The sequence below is a fragment of the Sporothrix schenckii genome (assembly GCF_000961545.1).
Source record: "Sporothrix schenckii 1099-18 chromosome Unknown Cont47, whole genome shotgun sequence".
Classification (NCBI taxonomy): domain Eukaryota; kingdom Fungi; phylum Ascomycota; class Sordariomycetes; order Ophiostomatales; family Ophiostomataceae; genus Sporothrix; species Sporothrix schenckii.
Genome location: NW_015971148.1, coordinates 1,742,216 through 1,767,151, shown reverse-complemented (window position 1 = coordinate 1,767,151; position 24,936 = coordinate 1,742,216). Strand labels below are relative to the sequence as shown.

The following is a 24,936-nucleotide window of genomic DNA, read 5'->3' as shown; positions in this document are numbered from 1 at the left end:
GCCCCCCAACCCACGAACAAACTTTCGCTTTTGTCGTTTCGTCGTTTTATCGAGAACCGTGCGCGTGCACCTGCATTCTCACACCAGGCGACGTGTTTGACATATCAGAGAGACGAGGCCAGCCCGGCTCAAAAGCAAGCAGGAATCGCAATCCTCAAATCCTCACCTTGCACTATCACATCATCGCAGCCCACTGCACGTGTGACGACCCCTGGAAAACCCCGTAAAACGACGCAATCAAGTAGTCTCCGTCGTTTTTCGCCTCACGCCTCGCCTCACGCGCCACCGACTCCCGCCAGACTCTTGACTGCCGCTGGCCATTGCGTCGCTGGCGCCACTACGATCGCCAACCTTGGCCTGGGGAAAAAACCTACGAAGTAGGTGTCGCCTGTTCCCTTGCATTCCCTCCCTCTTTGTGGCCCACCCGGCATTGTCCCCTTCTGCTCGTTTGTCACCTTTTCTTCCAACCCATCCATCCCTGTCCCGTCCGGATTTTCGTGACCTCGACTTTGCGCCTGGCCCACTGAAACTCGCGACATCTTTCTTTCGTATCTCGTCCCCTTGACTTCCCCTCCCCTTCCCCCGGTCTCACCACATCCTGTCGCCAACTCGCATCGCGCTTTTCTTATTCTCATTCGCTTTCGCCTCTCGCCGTGCCCGTCACCAAGTCCCCTGCATCGACGACGGGCAAAACGCAATCGAGTCTCGACAAGCATCCTCGGACACGCCCGATTCCGACGTGATAGCGCCGACAGCGTCCATTCGTTCCGACTTCCTCTCGTCCTTTTGTCATTGACTATTCGTCTCTCATCGCTCCCGACTTTCGTCCAACTTGTCACGGACGCCCGATTGATCGACTACGCTCCACTCGTCGACCCCCGTTTGCCAGCCTCTTGTGTATCGGTGCTCGGAACGAATCGGGCGGCCGTCTTTCTTTTGACGCCCTGTTACGAGTCTGCGTGTGTTTTGTTTCGTTGCCTTCGCGCAAGACTTGCCATCCGGTCTTGACGCGCTGTGCGACAGGAAAATTGCGTGCGCGCAATTGTTCCGCCCCATTACCGAAAAGCTGGCGACGGTTACTCTTGTCGACTCCGAACTCTTGCCTCTCGACCAGGACTACGACATTCTCTACGGCCGTCTCCCCTCTACTGACGGCGAGGAGCAGCACGACACCTCGATGATGGCACAAAACGTGCCTCGTCAGATGATCGACCGCAAGCGAGTCAAGGTCTATGAACTACGCAATAATGACTGGTTCGATCGTGGCACCGGGTTTTGCTCCTCGGCCTTTGTCACTGTACGTGATTGTGTTTTGTCTCTCCCCGATCGTGCCTGCGGCCGGTCGCGTGTACCGTGTCGCGTGCCGATGGCGACAGCCGGCCGGCCTCTGCGTTCGGCACCTTTCCAATGCTGACATTTCTTTTTTCCTTTTTTAGAATGACGACGGCGAGGTGAGCGAACCACGCATCGTCGTGGAGTCCGAGGATGCGCCTGACCGGTTGCTCCTCGACACGCGCATTCATCACGACGATGGCTTCCAGAGACAGCAAGGCATGTGATGGTCCTCCTTTCCCCGGCTGATACGACGAGAAGTCATTTTGTTGCTGACTCTGGCGCCTTTTTAGACACGCTTATCGTCTGGACAGAGCCGACAACCGGTCTCGATATGGCACTGAGCTTCCAAGAAGCCGAAGGTTGCCTTGCGATATGGTACGTTCCAACTGGTTTACTGTGGTACCGAGGCACGCATAGAGAAAGCAGCTGCTGACGAGCATGCAGGAACTTCATCAGCGAAGTTCAGCAGTCCATTGCCGCTCCGCTTGGCGAAGACGCCATGTCTGACGAAGCCGCCGTCGATATTCCCACGGCAATCACCCTCCCGCCGGCTGAGCTGGCCAACCTCGAAAATATCGAGACCAACATGCGCATCATGAGCACAACGGCTGGCGGCCGCGACGCCTTGTCCAGGTGCATCATCTCCGACGAATACATCCACAAGCTCATCCCCCTCGTGGAAATTGCCGAAGAGCTCGAGAGCCTTGCCGACCTCCACCACCTCTGCAACATTGTGAAGATCATCCTGCTCATGAACGACACGACGATCATCGAGTACGCCATGTCCGACGGATGCTACATGGGCGTGGTCGGTGCCCTCGAGTACGACCCCGACTTCCCGAGCCACAAGGCGAACCACCGTGAATGGCTTACCAAGGGCCGCTTCAAGGAGGTTGTGGAGATTGGCAACGAGAAAATCCAGCTCAAGATTCACCAAACATATCGTCTGCAGTACCTCAAGGACGTCGTCCTCGCGCGCATGCTGGACGACCCGACGTTTTCGGTCCTCAACTCGCTCATCTTCTTCAACCAGGTCGACATATTGCAGCATCTCCAGAGCAGTCCGACCTTCTTAAAGGAGCTGTTTGGTTTTTTCACTGACCCCACCGAAAAGATTACACGAAAGAAGCAATCCGTCTTCTTCATTCAGCAGTGCTGCTCGATCATCAAGAATCTGCAGCCGTCGGCCCGCTCGTCGCTGTACGCCAACTTTCTCTCGCACGGCCTGCTCCACGTGATCAACTTTGGCCTGCGGAACCCCGACGTCACTGTGCGTATCGGCGCCACCGACATCCTGGTGTCTATGATTGACCACGACCCGCACATGGTGCGCCAGACCATCTACCGCGAGATGCACGAAGACCACGTGCAGCTGACGGACACGTTAGTGGACTTGCTGCACGTGGAGGTGGATCTCGGCATCAAGTCGCAAATCTGCGACGCGCTCAAAGTCCTGCTGGATCCCGTTTCGATCCAGGTGACCGTCGAGAGCAACGTCAACGGCAACGGCAAGGAGCCGCAGCTCACACGGAGGCTCCAGGCTGACCCTCAACAGGAGGTCTTCCTCAGCCATTTTTACGAGCAAACTGCCGCGCGGCTGTTCAAGCCGCTGCTGGAGCTCGAGAACAGGACGGAACTGGTTTTCACTGTTCTCCGCGAGGGCGTCTATATCTACCTGTACGACATTATCATCTTCTTTGTCCGCGCTCACCATCACAGGTGCAAATTCTTCATGATGCAGCACAACCTCGCCCACCGGTTTGTGCAGCTCTTGAGCTGCCCGGTGAAGCACCTGCAGCTCACGGCGCTCCGCTTCCTGCGCCAGCTGGTCGCGACTCGAGACGAATTCTACACACGCCACATTATCGAGAAGCGCTTGATTGAGAGCGTCTTTGACCTACTGGACCGCGTTCTGCCCCGCGACAACCTGGTGGGCTCCGCATGCCTCGACTTTTTCGACTTTTTCGTCAAGGAGGACGTCGTCGAACTCACCAAGCACCTGGTGACATCCTACAAAGACCGCATCGAAAAGCTCAGCTACCTCACCACCTTTAACGATCTTCTGACGGGACGCTACCCGCAGCTTATACCGCAGCTCCCGCACCACCAGGTCTTGGCCAGCAACGGCCACCTGGCTAGCCAGGAGCAGTTGGGGACGGCGAGCGAAGAAGACGGTGACTTGACCGCTGCCGCCGCCTCCCCGTCGCGAGCCCCCGACGGTGCCCACTTGTCGTCCCTGGACTCCATTGCCATGGACCCAGAGGAAGAGGCGTACTGGAACGGTGAAGACGACGACGAGGAGCTGCACCACTCACTCGGCTCGCCCGACGAGGACCAGGTCAACGGCGAATCGTCAGTTCTTAAGCAGCTCGTGGACTACCCGTCGGACGAGGAGCTGGATGAGAGCGGCGAGGGCAGCAGCGACCCTATGGAGCCTGAAGCGGCCGATGCTGCCGATGCAAGCGCTGACGAAGCGCCTGCCAGCGAGAACACCAAAGAATCAGTACCGGCCGCGCCAACAGACGGCGGCGAGGAGGATGGTGCCGATGTCGATGCCAACGGCAACTCGGACACGGAAAACATCGAGCCGGCCGCCGTGAAGAGCGTGACTTCCTCGACAACAGCCCTTAGCGGTCCGCCGCCGGAGCGGGTGTCGGAAAAGCGCCGGCGCGAGGAGGACGAAGAGGACGACCTCGCCAAGATGATGCTGCAGAACAAGCGCCGCAACAGCCGATCCAACTCACTCAACGCCAACACGTCTGTCCTCAGCAAGATGAGCACGGGTGTCAATGGCAGCAGTGCCGATACAAACGGCGACACAAACGCCACGGCCACACCAGCCAAGAAAATCTCGATCCACATCTCAACGCCAGGCCTGCAAGCCTTAGCCGCCACGGAAGCTACCGGCCCTGGCTCGAACGACGACATGGCATGAATGAGCTTCTGGGCGTTGGTTTGTTTTTTTGTCTTCTCACCAGCCGAAAGGAATAGAGCGATGCGTGTTTTGCAACTGATGAACAACAATGTAAGCTTTTTTTTATGATGCGCACCTGCTGGTGATACCATACAGAGTCTTTGTCTCTTTGTGCTTCGTTTTTTATCTCCAGCACGCCGACGGCCTCTTTTTCTATTCTTTGACTGTATTTTATTATACCTCTTTTACCGACCCCATCCGCACCGTTTCTCTATTGAGGACGGCGTGCTGCGTGCGACGCAAAGATGAACACACAAACGAATCAGAAATGCATGGAGATGTGCAGCGTCGAGCTGTATGCCAGGACAGAAGCAGGCGAGCGGATGTAGCTCCTCGTGATGAGGCGCCGGACCAAAAATGACAGGAGAACAGCAGGGCGGGTGCGAATGTTGTGGAAAGAAGAGCATGCATTTGATGTCGTGTGATGAAAATCTTGCGTTTTAAACGAAATCCTCATTGGGTTTGTTCGTTTTGGGCGTCTTGTTCTGTTATTATATACTCTATATCCTAGGTTCTGTTTTGATATTACCGGGTTACAAAATACGGCATCCCCTCCAGGGGTTGCTCAATTCACAAGTCATATCTAAAAGCAACGCAAGTGAAAGCCAAAAAATGCCTATGAAAGCCCGTGAGTATGATTATATTAAAATGCCGCGAAGGCAGAATGTATGTAATAAGAACGCCCTCGTCGCTTTTATTGATCCAAAGCATTCTTTTTGTCTATATGATAATACAACGTCGTCTATACCCATACCCGTCGGCTCCTACCGCAGCTCGCGCCAGAACACGGGCAAAAAGACAACGCACGCCGTCCACAGCACAAGGATGCCGTCGGCAATGGCCAGGGGCAGCTTGACCAGTCCCAACACGGCCGCGCCGGTGCTCGACGAGCCACCCGTGATGACCTCGACGGTGTTGAGCCAGATGGCCAGGAAGGCGACGCTGAAAAAGTGATACGCCAGCACGAGCGGCTTGCGGATGATGCCGCCCAGCAGGCCCATGGGCTGCGCAGCCCAACCCCGGCGGAAGTACTGGAAGCAGCCCTGCTGCAGCATGCGCAGGGGCCGGCTGTTGGCGGCGAAAAGCGAGTAGAGGGCCTGGGCCAGAACGTTGACGATGGAGGTGAGGCGCTTGCGCGTCCAGTGGAATTCGCCCATGGCGCGGGCGACGGCGGCGTGGTCGCCGAACCGGGGCACGCGGTCGGGCGCCAACAAGCCCGACAGAACAACAGCATCGTTGAGCGCGACCGTCATGCCGCCGCCGGTCAGCGGGTGGCGCATGTTGTAGGCATCGCCGAGCAAAATGACGCCCTGGCTGGCCGCCTTGGTGATGGCGGAGCGCGGCGCGGGCGGCAGCCACGAATTGGGCATGCTGCGGGGGATCTTGCCGTCGGCCAGCGCGGCCTCGACGCAGGCGTGTACGTTCTCGGGCAACGAGGGAATGACGACGTTGCGGATGTAGCCGCGCACGCCGCCATTGGCAACGGAGGCGGCCGGCAGATTGTTGGGCACATCGATGAGGGCGCGGGTTTCGTGGGAGCCAATCTGGTAGAGCAGAATTGGGAAGGCCGACGAGTTGATAAATACGTGGCCGAATCCTTTGGGCTCCAGCGGGCAGTCGATGAGCTCCAGCGCATAGAACTTGGACTTGACGATGGGGCTGGTGTCCAGGACCTCACTGCGGAAGTCCGACTTGTAGCCGTCGGCCACGACGGTCAGCTGGCCGAAAAAGAAGTCGGGCTTCTTGGTGGTCGGACATGATGGCACGGCGGCGCCCGACTCCTTGTCCTTCTTGGCCGCGGCCGCCGCGTCCTCGCGGGATATTGGCGAGCCGTCGAGGCGCACTGTGGTCTCGGCGTGCACGCCTAGCACCTCGTTAGATAGGGGCCGGGCGCGGATTAGGCCCGTGGCCTTGGTCTCGAAGACGGTGATGTTGGGATGGGCGAGACATTTGCGCCGCAGCTGCATGATGAAGCGGCCGTGGTGGAAGCTGCGGCCGTTGGGCACTCTGCCGCCGTCGCCACGCTTGTTGTCCTTCTTCTTGTACTCGTCGCTACCCGGCACATACGCATCCATGGGCACGTGACCGTCACCGTCGACAGGTGGGTAGGGAATGGCAATGTCGTCGCCGTCGTAGACCACGTGGTAGCCGCGGCAGGGGATGGCGTCAATGCCCTCGATGCAGTCCGCCAGGCCCAGGCGACGGAGGGATGCAACGCCGCCCGGCTGCATCAGCTCGCCGACAATGCGATCGGGTTCGTGCATGTTGTGCTCGAGCAGCAGCACGCTGCGGCCCTGGTTGGCGAGCGCATATGCGAGCGCACAGCCCAGCACACCTGCTCCGACGATGACGACATCGGCCTCATGGTAGACCTCGCGGCTGCGCGTGCGGGCGTCAACGGCGGCTCCTGTTGCGTCTGCGCTCATGCTGTATATATATATGTGTCTGTGTGTATGCGGTCGCTTGGCTGTGTCACCAGAACACCGTGGTGGTCGGCGGAGGGGGATGGATGTCGAGGACAAGTTTGAGATGCGGAAAATGAGATGTGGTGATAATTCACGTGCCGTCGGGACTCGATCGTCGTTGGGTGTGAGGTGGAAGGTCGAGGATCGGATCGGAAGAGAGCATTAAAGCCGGTTCTAGCAAGGCTGAAGAGAAGGTGAGAGGCGAACGGAGCAAGATGGAAAGAATTACGAGAAGAGAAGAAAAAAAGAAAAAAAGAAGAACGAAGTAAAGAAAAGGCGCAATTGAGCCTCTATTAGGAAAAAGGAGTGGATAACGAGTCAATTGAAAAGAAAAAGTACGTCCTAAAAGAAACGAGCACAGCTGCCACGTAAGGACAGGACGAGTCCTTCGAAAGCAACAAAAATCAATTCGCCGCTGTGGTGGTGGTGGTGACGAGAAAGTAGGACGATGTCGAGAAACAAAAAAAGTGGTGGGAATATTAGAGTGCTGCTCCAGAAAAGGGATGCGAGTCCCCTGGCTCCTTCTCCGGGGCCAGCCCACGGCGCCTTCCTTCCCCAAAATCGTTCCAGAATCGCAGAAAATGGCATGTGCCCTAGCCTGGCTGCCTTCCCCGTCCCACCAAAAATAGGAGTCGCGCCACTTTGGCTTTGTCGAGCCTTCCCCTTGTAGAACACCCCCCTGTCGACCACTAAAACGGGAAGTTGCGACTGAACGGTTCTTGCGAGAGACTCATGGAAAGAGCTCCCCAATACCTTATAACAAACTGCCGCCTTTTTTAGTTGTTCCTGCCCATCATGCCACTTTACAGGCCACCTTTTCTGGGGACTAATTTGCGTCTCTTGAGTGGCTTCTCTTGCCCCTTTCTGTCTCATCGCAATGGGGAAGGAGCTCTTTTGGCGACTGTACGGGAAGGTGCCTAGCAAATCTACACACAGCGCATGACGTAAGACTATGAGGAACGTAAGGCGTACGGAAACATAGACGGATACAGGACTTGAATGTAACACTCATTTTGAATTATTTCGTTTTATGTACGTGTCGCTTATGATGCGACTCTATATGTTCATGGACATCCAAGCCAGTGCGAGTCTACTAATAACCACCTGCCGCTATTGATGCAATTGGAAAGGTTGACGGCATGAAGAAATAAAAAGCAATAAGAAATAATAATAAAGAAAGACATAATCGAAGATCGTAGCGACCACACGCTAGAACGTGGCCGCTGCGGCGGCGCGCGGCGCTGGCTCCTCCGCGTGGATCAGCCGGCCGTCCTGGTCGACGGGCATGTCAAGCAGGTCCCAGCTGCTGCCACTGCTGACGCTGCCGGCGCTGCTGGAGGTGTCGTCTTGATTCTGGCGTAGTTGCTGCTGTTGCTGCTGTTGCTGCTGTTGCTGCTGTTGCTGCTGCCGCTGCTGTTGCTGCTGCCGCTGCTGCCGCTTCTGAAGCCTCTTCTGCCGGTGCTCGTCAAAGTCAACGGGCGCATGGCCGGCGTCGAGCGCCGCCTGCTGCATGATGCTGATCGTAGCCGCCTCGAGCGTGCGGCGCTCCGAGCTGAGCTGCTGGCGCGCGGTCCGGGCCTGGTGTAGCGCGTCCTCGACGGCTTCCAGCGACGCCTGGAGGTTGTCGTCGTGGGCTAGGCGGGCGTCTGCCGACATGTTTGCACGGCCCGGCTCGTGGCCCGGACCGTGGATGGCGGTCTCGCACTCGAGCTTGAGCTGGCGCGCCAGCAGGCGCCGGCGGGCCTGCTTGAGCACCTTGTAGCCCATGAGCTCGCGCAGGACGCCGCTGGCAGCCGCGCCCTCGGTGGCCAGACGGATACCGGCAGCGTCGGCTAGGCGCGCGTGGGCGGCGACGAGCACCGAGAAGTTCCAGACGTTGTAGCCCGGGCGACCGCCACCCACGGACGAGTTGGCGGCCGACATGGCGAGGGCAATGGCGCCGGGCATGTGGCCGGCCTTGAACATGTGGAAGGCGGCGCGGTTGAGCGCGAGGTCGGTCATTGGGATGTCGCAGGCGTCGAGCCGCAGCAGCACTGACTTGACGGCGGCGGCGACGCTGGCTTTGGCGTTCGACTGGCGCGTTTTGGCAGCCATGGCGGCTTTACGGCTGCCCAGCGCGTCAATGTAGGCGATGGCGAGGTGCGCTGTGGCACCGTCAATGTCTTGGCCGGCCGCGTGTGCCGTCTTGAGGAGGTCAACGGCGACGTCAAAGTCGGGCGCTCTTGTCGTGGGCCATGCGGACGTCGGCGTCGACGTGGGCTGGTCGCTCTTGACAGCGGCCGCCACGGCCAGCTTCAAACACTTGTCGCTTGGCGGCAAGCCACCGCGCACAGCGTGCTTGTACATGCGGACCGCCTTGGTCGGCGCGCCGGATGCAAACGCCTGCTTCATGGCCACATGCAGGTCATGCTCATCCAAGAGGTGGCGGCTGGCTGACAGCGGCGACGTGTAGCTGTTGCCGTGTTGCTGGGCAGCCACGGCCAAGGTAGCCATGTTTGCCGCCGAATGAAGGGCGCTGTTGTTTTTGTTGTTACTGTTGTTGTTGATCCGGAGCGAGACGACGCGGTGCTTAACCGCCATGCTGGTGGCACGCCCAATGGCCTTGGCATCCGAAACGGCGGCGTGTGTCATAATCGTCTGCGTCACCTTGTCCTCAAAGTTGGGGCTCAGCAGACGCAGCTTGCGGTACATTGTGCGCAGCTCGCGAAAGCCAAACTTCCAGTGCTTGCGGCAGTTGTGCAGGATGGCGTTGCTAAACGCAGCGTCGACAGCAAAGCCGGCCTGGACGCAGTAGTCGAGCCAGGCGATAAACGACCGCACCTCGCGCAGGGCGCCGTACTCGTTGGCGAGCAGGGTGACCATGTGGCGGCCAATGGGCACGCCGACCTCGTCAATATAGAGCTTCAGGAAATCCTCCGTCTCGCCGATCGTGTGCGTTCGCACGTACTCTTTCGCAATGGGCACGAAAACGCGCTCCGTATCGCGTGCGGCAAGTCCTCCCTTGGACGCTGCGGTTGTGGACGCCTGCTGAAAGTCGGCCTGGACGCCGTGCCAGTCGCCGGACTTGGCTTTGGCCAGCGCAAAGAGGCCGAGCAGGCGGATGTCGTCTGCCGCTGCCGGTTGACGCGCGGTCAGCTCGTCGAAAAGCGCCTTTGCCTCTGTCGGCTTGTCTGCCTCGAGCGCAATCTGCACCATGACGCGATAGATGCCGTCGACATGGTAGGTTACCGACTGGCGAGGACCAGCCAGTTTGGTAAACAGGCGCTTGACCTCGCTGTAGTCCTTGGTATTCTGCCACTGGCCGTACAGCAGGTCCGTGGCCCATGCTGTGCGCAGCCGGTATGATGTTGGGGCACGGAGGTCAATCAGGGTCTCGAGTACAGAGCCGGCGTGTGTGTAGTGGCTTAGGCGTGTGGCTTCCACAACACGGTCGCCGATCTCGAGGAACGCCGCCTTGGACAAGGAGCCGGCCTTGGGCGGGCGTGCAACAAAAGACGATACGATGAGCGTCTGGTCGCCCGTCGTTTGCAGCTGGGTGTTGTACCACTGGGAGAACTCGGTAATGTCGCCCGGATACTTGGCAATCGACGAGTATATGGTATGGATCGACGCGTGGTGGCGGGCGGCTAAGGCGCACTCGAGCAACTGCTTCCCGACGACCACAAGTTGGGCGATGGGCACATCCGCAGCGTGCGGCGCTGTGAGAGTCGGGAGGAATATACTTGCTGCATCCTCGAGGCGCTTTACGAAAGCACCGCGGCGTACCTCTGCGTCGGCGTCCTCCATGGTGGGATCCGCCAGCTCGGCCGGTAGGGCATCAAGCGGTGCCAGGGACTGCACCACGGGCAAGGGGTTGTGGGCGAAGTAGGTGGCCTCGTCTAGCTGGCCAAACTGGACGGCGAGCTGCAGCACGGCTTGTGCCAGGTCCATGCGGCCAGCCTGCTGGCAAGATTGGCACAGCCCAGCTGATGTCTTGCGCAGGACGGTCTGGTCCCCAGAGGCAGTATCGATGATGGGCCAAGTGTTGAGCAGCGTGCGCACGGCGGCCTCGAGCTCGGCTTCGGTCTTGAGCGGCTTTGCCAGCGCCCTGACCTGGTTGGTCATAGCTGCTGACAGGTCTACCGCGGGAACACTGGGAGTGTTCACTCGGCCGATGGGGACGACGCTTCTGTGCACGCGGCCCCCTTTTCGAGCCCGCGCCCGGTATGCCTCTGCTTGGAGGGTAAGTGATGGGATGGATCGCTGGATGCGTTTGGTCGTTGGTGGAGGTTGTGAAAATGGTTGTGCTTGTGTTTCGGCTGGTGTTTGTGTTTGTGTTTGTGATGCTGATGTTGGTGGTGACGATGGTGGTGGTGTCGAGGAAACTGCAGGTGACAGTATGTGTGACGTTGATGATTCCGTAGCACCGGAGGCCGTGGCCCCTGTATTTTGTGTTGAAGATGCAGCCGCTGTACGTCTCGACGGGGAGGACGACCGTTCCTTTCTTGCTGGTGCCGCCACTGCATCTGGCCAGTCCATCGCTGATCTCTGAGATGATCTCGTCGTCGTCGATCCATGTTGGCCGCTGTCGATTCGTACCTGACGTGTCGGTGGCTGCCAGCGAATCACACCCGGCTCGACCGAGATACTCTCCTCCTCGAGTGCAATGGCAAACGCAGTGCCGCCAGGGTGGTACCGCCGGGCAGACCGGATCCTGTCGCCGTTGCGGATTGCCGAGCGCGCGGCATTAATGCGGCGACGGCGGTCTTCGGTGACGAGGGCAAGGGTGCAGGTCGTGCCGAGGATGAGGCCACGCAGGGCGCGGATGGCAGCCTTGGACGGCACGGGCATTGGCGGCCCGGGCGGTGCCATGTTTGTGGTCGTCGTATCGAAATGGGAGTCCGGATGAGGGGTGAACGAAAACAGCGGGTAAAACAGAAAAAAAAAGGAAGAAATTTAGATTGCAAACAACAGGACAGGCGACGACGCCATTGCCGGTACCACAGCCTTGTCGTGCCCAGGTGCAAAGAAAGGAACGACGGTAAGCTTCCCGGGTCAAGGATGCTGGATGGCGTGGCCAGGAACAATGGCTGTCGATGGTCGTCGTCCGGCAGCTCGCGAGGTGTGGTCGAATGTGTTGATGGTGGACTGCCAAAAAAGTTGCCGTTAGTTGTGGCACGACTTCGGCTCGGGAAAGAATGAGGTACCCACTTTTTGGCGGGCCATGGCCAATCATAATTGTTTCTTTTTGCACAGGAATATTGAGCTGTGTTAGTCAGCAAGTTCTCTGGTATACGCATACACCTCAATAAGTGCATACTTGACGACGTATGTCGTTCACTGGATTCCGCTCAATTGCCATGCTTACGACGCTTATCATTTTCCAGAATTAGTAACAGACGATGCTCGATGTGTTGTGATGTTGTGATGTTTCCGTGACCGGGTTCACCGCGTTCACATTGCTGTCGGGCTGCGGACTTCGCTATCCAAGTTGGTCCGAATAGCTTCATTTTCGGACCACGCGACACGTGGTGCCTTTCGACTAAAGAACGGGCCATGCGAAATTGTCCGTTTTGGATGCGCTTCCAGTGGCGATTCCGGAATTTGACAGCACGACAAATCAATAAGTCGGACAAAACAAGAACGCCGGTGGACGCTGGTGAAAGTGAAACCAGTGACGCAGAGGCAGAGCTAAGAGGGTATAAAGTAAGACATGCGCGCGGTTCTGTTCTTTCACAGTGTGATTTTGGAGCTTCCAGTCACCTTTGCTTTGCGAAAATCAGTCGGCCATCGACCAGTCCACGTCCGATTTGTCAAGCATTGATCTTCTATATTCAGAACCCAAACCTTTTCTCTTTATCGCCATCTCCATTTTATCTTCATCGTATCACATAATGGCTTCCTTTTTTGAAATGATTGGCAAGCCGCCTGCAACGGCGTCCGTCCACGACAGCACACTCCTCATCGTCGATGCGCAAAACGAGTACGCCGAGGGCCGCTTCAAGACGGTCGGCGTCGAGCAGACGCGCAAGGCCATCCACGAGCTGGTCGAGGCCTACCGCGCCGGCGCGGCGTCCACCGGCAAGCCCGCCAGCATCGTGCACATCGTGCACCACCCGTCGGACGACACCAAGTTTTTCGTGGCGGGCACGACGCTCGGCGACATCTTTACGGAGCTGACGCCGCTGCCGGGCGAGGTGGTCGTGCACAAGCGGCTGCCGGGGTCGTTTAGCCAGACAGACCTGCACGAGCAGCTGCAGAAGCTGGGCCGGCAGAAGCTGGTGATTGTCGGGTACATGACGCACCTGTGTGTGTCCATGACGGCGCGGCAGGCGCTGGAGCTGGGCTACACGAACCTGATGCCGTCGGACGCCGTGGGAACGCGAGACATTCCGGGCGTGTCGGCGGCGGAGTTGAACCGCGTGGCGCTGGCGGAGCTGGCGGACTCGACGGCGACGATTATCCTGAGCAAGGACGTGGCGAGAACGTGAGCGGATGGGCCGAGGATGGGTGAGAAAACGACGAAACAAATAATTATGACGCCAAAGACTGAAAGGCAGCCGGGGAATTCTATAAAAAGAGTAGATTTGGGTATGTCACGTCTATGTCTAGCAGACCGGTTCGCCAGAAACCTGCTGTCTATGATAACAAAAAAATAAAACAAAACCAATGGAGGAAATATATACTGCGAATATGAAGTTTGCCGTTTGCCGTGTGCCATGTGCCGTGTGCTTGTGCTGTGAGTGATGCAGTGTGTGGAGATACCATATGTCATGAACATCATTCCAAGTGACAAGGCTACCTGCCACCGGCGTGTTATGCCCCCAAACGCCAAAAGAGCCTGCCCCATGCCCGACTCATCCCCATTTTGTCGTTTGTCGTTTGTGTGTGCAACAGACGTGATTTATTAGTACATGAAAGAGGTGTGTGTCTTCGATTCTATAAGTATTGTGGTGGTATGGCGTCGTGATGCCGCGTGGTGACGTGCAACAGTGCAAGGAAAGTGGCTGCCCTTTATGTCATATCCTCCAGCTCTTCCGAGGGCATCATGACTGCAAGCTGGCGCAGGATGGTCTGGTACAGCAGCAGCATGCACCCACTTTGGATGCTCGTCCATACTACGCGCGGACCGACGCCGCGGAACCATCCGCCAATGCCCTCGGTCTGGTAGATGAACTTGAGGCCCTTGATGACGGACGACGTCTCGAGATGGATGGCGCCGGGCTTCGGAGTGTGCGTGGACGGCGACGACGTCGAGATGAGCCGTTTTTGTGGCGGTGGCTGGCTGTTGGCCGTCTCGGACGTGTGCTTGCTGGGCACATCGGGCGGTGTGTTACTGGATCTGAGGGACGCGGAAGATGAAGAGGAGGGGGAAGAGGACGCAGACAGAGCGGCAGCGCTTGTCCCATTGGGCGCGTCTGGCCGGACCTGGGTCTGCAGGCGCGTCTTGACCACGTCCAAAGGACACGTCATAGCACCAGCGAGACCGCCGGCACCGGCGCCGGTGAAAAAGTCGAGCGGGAGGCCAATGTCGCGGCTCTGCTTCCACTGGCGGGCCCAGCTCTGGGCCTGCTCCCAGAACATAAACTGCAGCGCCGAAAAGGGCAGGTCGCGGTACAGGGTCGCCTTGTAGCCGTGGAACAGCGCCGCAGTGCCTTCGTAGCGGACGATTGTGCGCGCGGCATCAAGCGTGCCGCGGTAGTTGTACCCCGAGTGGAAATATGGGTTCTGGTAGCGGCCCTGCAGCTGGAGGCGTGTCTTGAGCACCTCGGAGGGCACGTAGACGACGGACGCGGCGAGATCGCCAACAAAGCCGCTGGTCAAGTAGGCAATGTGCGGCTGGACCCCGGCGTCGATCATGTGCCGCTTGCTAAACTCGTAGGTGCCGAAAAATATGACGGTGCCCGGAAACGACCCGAAGAGAGCGGGCAGCCAGCCGCCATAGAGGCCGCGGCGGATGCCCTCCTGGCGCAGGATGGTGTAGTAAGAGGATCCGAGGGAGGTGTATTTAGGCGGGACATGGGGATCGCCTTGCTGTCGTGTCTTGACTGTGTCGAGGGAGTGCATGAGCATGTCGCCGAACGTGCCGCCGAGGCCACCGGCGAGCATGGACTGGAGCAACGCTGTTAGCCATGATCTAGGCAGAACGAGAAACGAGAGAGAATCATAGCCATTATCTTACATGGAAATAGGGCGGCCGCCCCTCGAGGCCCTCGTCGCCACCTGCGACCATGGTTGCTTGTCGTGCCGCGTGGGAGCGGCCCAGCGCATCGATTGAGTCCGTCAGTTGGCCAGTCGCCGGCCGCAATCCATGGTCGAGTGCAGACGAGGAGGAAATGGTGTTGGTGAGATCGATTGGAATGGATGGTGATTGACGAGACGAGTTTGCGGGCGCAGTCGTCGGAAGCCTGACGGCGCCGTCTGTGGGCATGAAAAACGAGTTGATGGTGGTGCCCGAGAATATTTCTCTTCCGGCCTCTAGAGACGTATCACAGACTAGACAACCCGGTCGCGTGGTGTGAGCGCTGCGGTGCTCGGGTTGGCTCGGACAATTGACAGGTGGTAGACCGCAGCGTCTCGGATGTGTCAGGAGCGGTTGTGGAAGTCGTGACAGGTCGTCCGAGGCGTGGCAGGCGGTCAGAGAGATGAGGGAAGGAGCGGAAGGAGCAGATGCTGCCTGGATGCACGGGTGCGCCTTCCCTTTGCCACTAACGGTCGCCAATTTTTTTTCTTGGTGCTCGGTACGAATTATTTCTTGCTTATTTTTCCAGGGCCGTTTTTTAATGCCTTGGCTTCCCGCCCTACCAAAATGCCCCAACAGACCCGGCCTCTGTGCCGCCGCCAATCAAAATACAGTTAGCATTTGGTGTTCCTGGCCGGCGCAAAGGTTCTGGAATATCGTCAGTACAGGGGCATACTCACCAAAGATTAGCGGCTGGGCCAAACCTGTGCAGTATGCAGTGTGCTTATGTAAGAAAATGCCCCTCAGTGAGCTTCGTGATATACGAACGTAACAAGCACAAAACGGCATGTATAGTTATAGGTTTTTGTCTATTCACTCATTGCATGATTTGTACACCCCAATGGACTTTAAACAGGATGACAGATAGTGGATGTTTATATTCTACAGGCCGCAGGTTTGCCCCAGCTGCCTAAATTCGTGAACTCCCAAAACGCCAAAGGCAGCTCTATTTCAAGCAGAAGAGCGTCTGTGATGCAAACGTTGCGAGCACAAGTCGCAAAAACTGTCTAATCTAAAATCCCGGTGTAGCCGATATCCGGTCGTCAACGGGATACTCCCACCACTTCACGCGGCCCGCCTTGTCAAACGGCAGCAGCACGTGCGTCAGCTGGCCGGTGATCAGGCCAATCGACACAGGGCCGTAGGTGTTGCTGTCGAGACTCTTGCCCACGCCCGCGTCGCCTTCTACCCACATATGCCCAGCCGGGATGCGCACGTAAGCCGTGGGGTACGGCTTGCGCGTCTGTACGACGTCGCCTTCGAGGCCAATGATGCGCTTGACCGACACCACTTCGGGATGATATGGGCTCCTTGTTCGGTAGTTTTGTTAGTCGGCAATTGGCAATTGGTGTCCATGGACAGTCCAAAGCAACGGAGAGTGCTCACTTTAAGAAAACAATCATGCCCCGCTGCAGTCCTTCCTGGGCGTACAGCTTGCGGTTCACCACCCAGTCACGCTGGAGCGACTCGTTGAACCGGCTGTTGAGGAAGGGGTACATGGACGGGCCCTCGATGCGCGTGACCTCGGCGACCGTCGTATTGAACCAAATGGCCACTGGCAGCCAGGTCGCCAGGCCGAGCAGGCGGAACACAAACTGGCGCGCAAAAGCCGACCGGCCCGGCGGCGGTGGTATTGATTCCTTTGTCGAGGCAGACGCAGCTGCCAGTGCCGACGTCGAAAAGGCTGCTCGGCCGGTCCGCATGCGCATCCACAGCGAGCGGAGTACCATTTCGGTAGTCGATCTACAACGTCACGCGCTGCTATAAGACGCCGGTCATGGAGGGCTGACGTGGTGTTGCGAAGTGAGGTGAGGTGAGGTGAGGTGTGGTGATTCCCTTTCACGGCATTCGCTGGAGCTAAAAAGGCACAGCACCACGCCCCGCTTTCCACATAAACCCGACTCATGCAAATCGACGAGCACGCGACAACCACGACAGCGAGAACAAACATCGTCCGACTTCTGTAAAAAGCCAACCTCCGATTGCTATGTTCAGGTTTTCGTTCTTATTGCTATTTTTTCTTTATATAAAGAGCGGCTCAGTAAAGCCTCATTGTCAAAAGCCCCTGATACGCATTTGACTCGCCTGTAAAAAGGATAATGAAGTCAACGGCAGCTTAAACAGCTTTTACAACATATCCTCGTCACCGGTGGCCATACTGTAGCTCCCTCATATCTCCATGAACTTGTTGCCTTTCCATGTCCCGTCCGGCGATATGCCCCCGCTCCCTTCATGAAACCAGCCACAAAAAGCAAACAGACTCGGGCTGGATATGCAGAAAGAACTAGGCAGATAAAAAAAATAAACGTATCGGATGGTGAAAGTTTTGTCTAAACACCAGTTTTTCCCGTTGGTAAGTCCCCAATTGCCCTGTAGATCCTCACTTTTATCTTCCTTCGTATCCATCTCCGTGCATGCATCGTCGTTTTTGCTTGTTGGGAATTTCAAAACAAAGGAAAAGAGAAGGACAAGACGAAAATCGTTGTACACAAAGAAAGCATACGAGAAACGAACACAGTCATGTGTTCGTCCCTCATGCAACCTCTGGCAGGTCGTCGCTCTCGCTCTGGCTGTCGTCGCCGCTGACCTCGGCGTTCTCGCGCTCGCGCTTCTCCATGAGCGCCTGGAGCTCGGCATCGTCGCTTTCGGTGACTGCCTTCGGCTCCATCTTGACCACCAGCTTGCCGCCCGACGCCTCAATGACCGAGCGCACGTCCTCGATCGCCTTTGTCAACCGGCTGATGCCCGTGTTCTTGTCCAGGCACGTGCTCGTCAGAACGTACAGCGGCGGCGATACTAGCCGCACCTTGACCTTGTTGTCTTCCGTGTTGTCGGCCTCGGCCGTGCGCAGCGCCTTCTTGATCGCCTCGATGCCCTCGTACGAGAAACACGTCACCTCCACGTCGGCACGCACTTTTGTCGGCTGCGGTGTTAACCGCTTGCCAATGTACGACTTGAGCTCCTCCTCGACGACCGCGCTGGGGAACGTAATGTCCTTCCAGACATCCGGGTTGCTGTGTACAATTAGCAAACGTCCACGGACAAAATCCTTTGGGCTTGGAGTTATGGCAGGATGCCTGGCACAGGCCAGGACCATGTCGGGGCCAAGACAAGACTCACGTAATCGACAGCTTGAAGGCGTCCAGGGAGTGGCCGTACTGCTTGTTCAGCGGCCAGCCAATGGCCTCGTACAGCGACTCGATTGGCGTCAGCGTCTTCTCGGCCACGTGCCGCAGGATCGAGTGCACCATCTTGCTCTTGTTGTACCGCTCCTCGCACTTCTTGACGTCCTCCGTCGACACCCGGCGCTTCGACAGATCAATGTAGCCCTTCTCCTTGTCCACACGCAGCACCACCACGCACTCGTTGCGGCCCACGCGGATGAGCTTCTGGATACTGCGAATTCGCCGTCTCGACAGCTCCGAGAGCAGGATCATGCCGTCGATGTCGTCGTACTCGAGCAGCTTCACGTACGCGCCCATGTCGGCGATCTGGCGCACGTTGACCATGACATAGCTGTCAATCTCCGGATACTTCTCTGTGCGCGCGCGACCATTGTTAGCAAGCCAGTACCACCGACCAGTTCCACCGACCAGCAAGTCCGTCCCTGCCCATGTGAGGCCGATATGACCGGGGCGTCAAGGACGTCAGAGGGGGGACAACGAACCCTCGTAAAATCTGCAGTTGCTGTACGACATCGTGGCGGTTGGGTGTGTCGCCGCTGCCTATATGCGTTGTGTAGGGGCCAACAAAATAAGACAGAATCTGCGTATTCGATCTGCGACGGCACAGTGGATGCGGCAAAAACGGTGCGATCGAGAGACGTCGGGATGTTGTATTGGGAGGTGGCTCTGGAGGGGCGTTCTCGTCTTCGCGGTTGATCGTGGCGTTGCAGAGCAAAAGACAAAAGGAGCGAAAAAAAATATACAGGCGGGGCAAATGAAGGTGCTGGGTCTTGGCCTTGGGGGTGCGTAGTGGTCGGACTTTGCAGTTTATGGAGCCTAAGCTTGTTTGCTGTCAGAGGCCAGACCAGTTGGCTGCTGCTAGGGCCAGCGCTTTATATGGCGCGACGTCTACGGAAAGTACAGTTTGCGCTGCAAAATCTGCAAAATTACTGAAAAGGAAAGAAGTGATTTGCTGCAGAGCACAAAGAGTTATACAATAGGGCGGCGAAACAGTTGGCAAAGCAGTTACGGCGCTGTTGCGAGTCGTTCTTGCCTCCAGTCATAGCAAAGCGTGCCGATGGCAAAGTATTTTCCAAATGCAGCAGGCGACTAGTGGGGGTTGGGCAGGCACTGAGTCGTGGTAGCCCTTATTTTGCGCCTGCACTGGATCAATAGAAAGTCCGACCCGGATGCGGCTGGCTTTGGCATGTGTGCAGGTGCGACCTTTGTAATTGCAAGCCGAAGCAGGGCCGTCAGGAACAGGCCATAGGGGCTCCATAGCATCCAGGTTCGCTGGCTTATGTAACTCACGAGATCCACCTGCTCTTTCCGTTTTGATTCAACGGCGGGCGTCATATGAGCAGGGGAGATGAAAAGCTTAGTTTTTCCCCAAACAGCTTCCCATTCCTCTCCTCCTTCCGTTTTCACTTCATCCGTCACTTCTTCACTCCCCTCCGTCTCTCGTCTTCTTTCATCTCTTTTTCACAACACGCGCTCCTCTTTAATCCCCTCACTGTTCCCCTCCCAACCACCCCTCGTCGACCGCTTGGCCTCCCACGCGGCTTGCACATCCAACGGGAGGCCATAAAACTCGACGGTAGCTCTTTGGCCCTGAGCCCGACGCGCCGCCCACCCACAATGCAGACCTCTTCACCCGCTGCATGAGCTCTGCAGCCGAAAGGATGGTTTCCCTCGACACCTCCACTATTGTCAGCGGCACCAGCACGGCTGCTGATGCTGCTGCCTCCCTCAGCGTCGCCCTGGCAAAAAGCTTGTCGGCTGGTGCTGGCGGTCCGCAGGCGGCCCTGTCGTCTGTGGTTTCGACTGCCCATGATGTCGCGGCCACCCATGGCTCCTGGTCGTGGGTCGGCCTCTTTGCGAGGCTGGTCTTGTCGATCCTTCATGTCGTCTCTGTCATCTTGTATTTCGTGATCAAGTTGGCCACGTTTTCGCTGCCTACACTGCTCTTCACGCTGTTCTCGACGACCCTCACCGTGACTATGAATGCCACGACTTTGTACGTCCCCTGCTCACCCTCCTCCTCATCTCTGCGAGCCGTTTCATTGCTGTGTGTTCTAACGTCAAGTTCAGGATGGTTATTTTTGCTGCTTTTTTCTCTACGGCCAGCTGGTTTGTGCGGTACCGCTACCTCAACATGTACGCGCGTCTTCCGCCAGAGCCGCAGCGCAAAGAGCCGGACATTGACTTGTTTCCTGACACGCACGAGGAGGGTATCAAGTCGGGCCTCTCAAACTACCTGGACGAGTTTCTTAGTGCCATTAAGATTTTTGGCTACCTCGAGCGGCCCGTGTTCCATGAGCTCACCCGCAGCATGATGACGCGGAAGCTCATCGCAGGCGAGACTCTGGACCTTGAAGAAGAGAAAGGATTCTGTATCGTGGTCGACGGGCTAGTCGAGATCTTTGTCAAGTCGTCGAGCCACGGACACCACCACAACGCCAACGTCGACTCACGCCGCGGACCCTTCTTGGAGACCGCCTCGAGTGACGACGACGAGGAGCCTCTCGCTCATGGAAACCAGCGGTACCAGCTCCTCACAGAGGTTCGGAATGGCGCTCCTATGTCGTCTCTCTTCTCTCTGATGTCCCTCTTCACCGAGGACATCAACCTGCGCGTTGAAGACGACAGCACACCAGCGACCCCTGCCATGGGCGGTCGTTCAAACGTACCTCGTCCCCCGGCCAGCGCGAAGTTCCGGGGATCACACGATTCGCACACCCCGTTTCCAAAGACGTCTGCATATGGTACAGACGGCACAACTGCTGAGCCGATGGAGACAGTAGATGCGTCCGCCCAGCAATCGGCTAGTTCCCGTCTCCCGCGTGTTCCCCCAATGACCTTGGATCCTCTTCGCGACCCTCCTCGCCCCCAACGACCGGTACCGCGACGGACAGCGACCAACTCGGTCCACCCGGATATCATTGCTCGGGCCACCGTGGACACGACGATTGCTATTATTCCAGCAAGCGCCTTCCGCCGTCTCATTCGCATCTACCCCAAAGCCACATCGCATATCGTGCATGTGATCTTGTCCCGCTTCCAGCGTGTAACGCTCGCCACCGCGTACAACTACCTAGGGCTCTCGGAAGAGGTCTTGCAGACGGAAGAAAACATGATCAAATACACCATGCGCCAGTTGCCCAACTTCTTACGTGGAGATGCCTTGGAGCGCCTGAAGGAGAAATTCCACCGAGAACGCGAACGGATCGGCGAAGACGAGACAGACAAGGGCATCGCTCTGCACAATCCTGCCACGGGTCGCCGCAAGAGATCAACGACGACCCTGCGCAAGGAGGCCGCCCTGCACTCGCTGGCCCGACAGCGGCCTTCTTCCTCGGCCACGTCATTCAGTCTTCGCCCACAGGACCACAACTCTCAGTCGAGCAACAAGCCTGGGGATCTTCTCGCTAATACGTCGCTGGGTGTGACCTCCGGAAACGTTGACCTCGCCGCAGACTCTCTTCCTTCCTTGGCTGATTCACCATTTGGCTCTGACCCTTTCCAACTCGATGCCAACTTGGCAATGTCGCCACTGGCCCAGAGATCATTCAATCCTTTTGCGACGCAGAAACAGAACCGTATGTCCATCGACTCGCGGGAAGGCCTGGACGAAGAGAATGTTTTCCGAGAGTCTGTCCTCGAGTGCATGTTCAAAGCCATTGGTCTCAACTCCAGCACGGCTACACCTAGGGAGGCCGAGTCGATTGAGGCGTCTCCTCGACTTGGATCGTACGAGAACTTCCGCCAGAGAACCTACAGTTCCAATGCCTTTGGATTTATGGATCCGTTCGGCGGTTCTGCCGATGGTGATGCTGACTCGATGACCTCCGGTGCGACTGCGAACACCCCTCCTAGCGTCCAGAGCCTGGCGCACGATATGTTGGATGAGGTCGAGATTGTCTTTTTCCCCAAGGACTCAGTCCTTGTGGAGCAAGGGGAACGCAATCCTGGTCTCTACTATGTCATTGACGGGTTTCTTGACGTCTGCATGCCCGCTGGAGCTCCCACGTCTGGCGACATCATACAGTCGGCCAAAGCAACCGAGTCTCAGTCTACATCCTCCTCTTCAAGCACACAGAACGGAACCGCCAAACCGACAGGCAGAAAGAAGGCCAAGTCAGCTCGTCGAAGCGTCGGCCTCATTAAACCTGGTGGTCTTGCTGGTTACATTGGCACCGTCTCTTCATATCGGTCGTTCATCGATGTCGTTGCGAAGACAGATGTGTATGTTGGCTTCTTGCCTCGCGCGTCGCTTGAGCGCATTGTGGACCGGTATCCCATTGTCCTCCTTACAATGGCAAAGCGCCTCACGAATATATTGCCCCGGCTGATCCTGCATATTGACTTTGCTCTGGAGTGGTTGCAGGTCAATGCCGGCCAAGTCATCTTCCACAAGAATGAAGAAAGCGAGGCCATCTACATCGTTCTTAACGGCCGGTTGCGCTTGGTTAATGACCGGAAGGAGGGGCGGGTTGGCGTCCTGGCCGAGTTCGGCCAGGGCGAGAGTGTTGGCGAGCTTGAGGTGCTCACCGAATCCTCTCGTTCCGGAACCCTGCATGCCATTCGAGACACGGAACTGGTAAAATTTCCCCGGACTTTGTTCAACAGCCTGGCACAGGAGCACCCCAACATCACGATCAAGATTTCAAAGATCATTGCGTCCCGCATGCGAAATCTCATGGAGAATCCCAATGCCGCCCTCAGTCTCATGGACGGCAAGGCGACAAACTCCATCGAGAAGGGCTCCTCCACTGACAATTTACGGACGGTTGCGGTCCTTCCCGTCACCGCGGGTGTTCCAATTGTGGAGTTTGGTGACAAACTTATGAATGCCCTTAGCCAAGTGGGAACGCCCAATGGAGCAACATCGCTCAACCAAGCCGCCATTCTGAACCACTTGGGAAAGCACGCTTTCAACAAGATGGGCAAGCTAAGGCTTTCGCAGTATCTTGCGGACCTGGAAGAAAAATACAGCCTCGTCGTCTATGTTGCAGGTAAGACAACTTTGCGTTGTTATCATTTTGTTTTGCATTTTCTGTTTTCTGGAAGCGTCCAACTCTGTCTGCATTGAATGATGAGAGAAACTCAGTCCCATAGGCGAGCTTCGGCCGTCGATGATGGCTAACTAAACTCTAATTTTTTCCTGACTCTTTGCATTTTGTCTCACTTGAATCCTTTTTGACTTGCAAACTATGGTTTCTGTTCCCATGCTAACTGTGATGGTACCATCATCAGACACCAGTGTCAACTCGCCTTGGACACAGACCTGCATCACACAAGCTGATTGCATTCTTCTCGTTGGTCTCGCAGAAGGCTCGTCGGAGATTGGCGAATACGAGCGGTTCATGCTGGGCATGAAGTCGACGGCAAGGAAGCTGCTGGTGCTCCTCCACGCGGAGCGCTATTCGGCCTCAGGCACGACTCGATCGTGGTTGAAGAATCGCGTGTGGATCAATGGTGGCCATTATCACGTGCAGATGCCGTTCGTTTCCCAAGCGGTGCCGATTCATCAGCCACCCAAACGACTAGGGCCTAGCCTCAAGGAGAGGGTCCAGATCATACAGGCCGAGATTCAAAAGTACACCTCCCGAAAGGTGCGGCGCAGACCCTTCTATTCCCCGGATGCCCCATTCAAGGACGATTTCCATCGTCTGGCACGGCGCCTCTGCGGGAAATCTATTGGCTTGGTTCTTGGCGGCGGTGGTGCTCGCGGTCTCGCGCAGATTGGCATCATTCGTGCGTTGGAGGATGCTGGCATTCCAATTGATATGATTGGTGGAACATCGATGGGCGCATTTGTCGGTGCCCTCTACGCCCGGCATGCCGACGTGGTACCCATCTTTGGTCTGTCCAAGAAGTTCGCGGGCCGTATGGCGAGTGTTTGGCGCTTTGCGCTGGACTTGACATACCCGTCCGCGTCGTACACGACCGGCCACGAGTTCAACCGCGGCATCTACAAGTCGTTTGGCAAGGCACAGATCGAGGACTTCTGGCTCGAATACTACTGCAACACGACGAACATCAGCAAGAGCCGGGCAGAGTTCCATACAAGCGGCTACGCCTGGCGCTACGTCCGCGCTTCGATGTCTCTAGCGGGCTTGCTGCCGCCGCTGTGTGACGAAGGCAACATGCTGCTGGACGGTGGCTATGTTGACAATCTGACGGTGTCCCACATGAAGAATCTCGGAGCGGACATCATCTTTGCTGTCGACGTGGGCGCACTGGACGACGATACGCCGCAAGCGTTTGGTGATACGTTGTCGGGGTTCTGGGCATTCGTCAACCGGTGGAACCCCCTGTCGGCGACGCCCAACCCGCCGACGTTGGCCGAGATCCAGGCACGCCTCGCGTACGTGTCCAGCGTCGACGCCCTGGAGCGGGCAAAGACACTTCCCGGCTGTCTCTACATGCGGCCCCCGATTGACGACTACGGCACGCTTGAGTTTGGAAAGTTTGACGAGATTGTGCAAGTCGGCTACCATTATGGACAGGATTTCCTGCAGAAGTTGCGTGATGATGGCCGTCTTCCGTTGATGGAGGAGACGGAGGAGAAGAAGGCGCTGCGGCGGACGATGGCGCCTCGGAGAGCGAGTATCTGATTTTACACGAGCTTCGGAGACTCTTGGAGCTGTTCGTTTATTGCATCTTGTTTCTAGGCCTCAATTTTGATACTTTGATGGCGTTTTGGGTTCCGGGCCGGAAGGAGGCCTTCGACACAACAGCGACAGCCGTTTTAATGACAGGCCATGAACGAAC

At 57.2% G+C, this 24,936-nt stretch overlaps 9 protein-coding genes across 9 annotated transcripts; 4 read left to right on the top strand and 5 right to left on the bottom strand.

Moving 5' to 3' along the window:
• Positions 1–1,180: 1,180 nt before the first annotated feature.
• Positions 1,181–1,559, top strand: SPSK_03731 (uncharacterized protein; the record flags this gene model as incomplete). The annotated part of the gene is made up of 2 exons (XM_016730565.1): positions 1,181–1,297; positions 1,437–1,559. The coding sequence occupies 2 exons, from the start codon at positions 1,181–1,183 to the stop codon at positions 1,557–1,559; spliced, it is 240 nt and encodes a 79-aa protein (XP_016585140.1).
• Positions 1,560–1,834: 275 nt separating this feature from the next.
• Positions 1,835–4,270, top strand: SPSK_03083 (uncharacterized protein; the record flags this gene model as incomplete). Its single annotated transcript, XM_016729924.1, has 1 exon — positions 1,835–4,270. The coding sequence occupies one exon, from the start codon at positions 1,835–1,837 to the stop codon at positions 4,268–4,270; it is 2,436 nt and encodes an 811-aa protein (XP_016585139.1).
• An 803-nt stretch (positions 4,271–5,073) lies between these two features.
• On the bottom strand, positions 5,074–6,735 carry SPSK_03260 (squalene monooxygenase; the record flags this gene model as incomplete). Its single annotated transcript, XM_016730100.1, has 1 exon — positions 5,074–6,735. The coding sequence occupies one exon, from the start codon at positions 6,733–6,735 to the stop codon at positions 5,074–5,076; it is 1,662 nt and encodes a 553-aa protein (XP_016585138.1).
• Positions 6,736–7,983: 1,248 nt separating this feature from the next.
• Positions 7,984–11,625, bottom strand: SPSK_02971 (uncharacterized protein; the record flags this gene model as incomplete). The annotated part of the gene is made up of 1 exon (XM_016729817.1): positions 7,984–11,625. One exon carries the CDS (start codon positions 11,623–11,625, stop codon positions 7,984–7,986), a length of 3,642 nt encoding a protein of 1,213 aa, XP_016585137.1.
• Positions 11,626–12,647: 1,022 nt separating this feature from the next.
• SPSK_03649 (isochorismatase) lies at positions 12,648–13,244 on the top strand (the record flags this gene model as incomplete). Its single annotated transcript, XM_016730484.1, has 1 exon — positions 12,648–13,244. One exon carries the CDS (start codon positions 12,648–12,650, stop codon positions 13,242–13,244), a length of 597 nt encoding a protein of 198 aa, XP_016585136.1.
• Positions 13,245–13,767: 523 nt separating this feature from the next.
• SPSK_03353 (Mitochondrial carrier protein) lies at positions 13,768–15,184 on the bottom strand (the record flags this gene model as incomplete). Its single annotated transcript, XM_016730191.1, has 2 exons — positions 13,768–14,865; positions 14,936–15,184. 2 exons carry the CDS (start codon positions 15,182–15,184, stop codon positions 13,768–13,770), a joined length of 1,347 nt encoding a protein of 448 aa, XP_016585135.1.
• Positions 15,185–16,007: 823 nt separating this feature from the next.
• Positions 16,008–16,725, bottom strand: SPSK_03613 (mitochondrial inner membrane protease subunit 2; the record flags this gene model as incomplete). The annotated part of the gene is made up of 2 exons (XM_016730450.1): positions 16,008–16,305; positions 16,382–16,725. 2 exons carry the CDS (start codon positions 16,723–16,725, stop codon positions 16,008–16,010), a joined length of 642 nt encoding a protein of 213 aa, XP_016585134.1.
• Positions 16,726–17,528: 803 nt separating this feature from the next.
• SPSK_03440 (translation initiation factor 2 subunit 1) lies at positions 17,529–18,693 on the bottom strand (the record flags this gene model as incomplete). Its single annotated transcript, XM_016730278.1, has 3 exons — positions 17,529–18,009; positions 18,116–18,602; positions 18,663–18,693. 3 exons carry the CDS (start codon positions 18,691–18,693, stop codon positions 17,529–17,531), a joined length of 999 nt encoding a protein of 332 aa, XP_016585133.1.
• A 1,148-nt stretch (positions 18,694–19,841) lies between these two features.
• SPSK_02929 (lysophospholipid hydrolase) lies at positions 19,842–24,779 on the top strand (the record flags this gene model as incomplete). The annotated part of the gene is made up of 3 exons (XM_016729777.1): positions 19,842–20,176; positions 20,251–23,174; positions 23,416–24,779. The coding sequence occupies 3 exons, from the start codon at positions 19,842–19,844 to the stop codon at positions 24,777–24,779; spliced, it is 4,623 nt and encodes a 1,540-aa protein (XP_016585132.1).
• Positions 24,780–24,936: the final 157 nt, after the last annotated feature.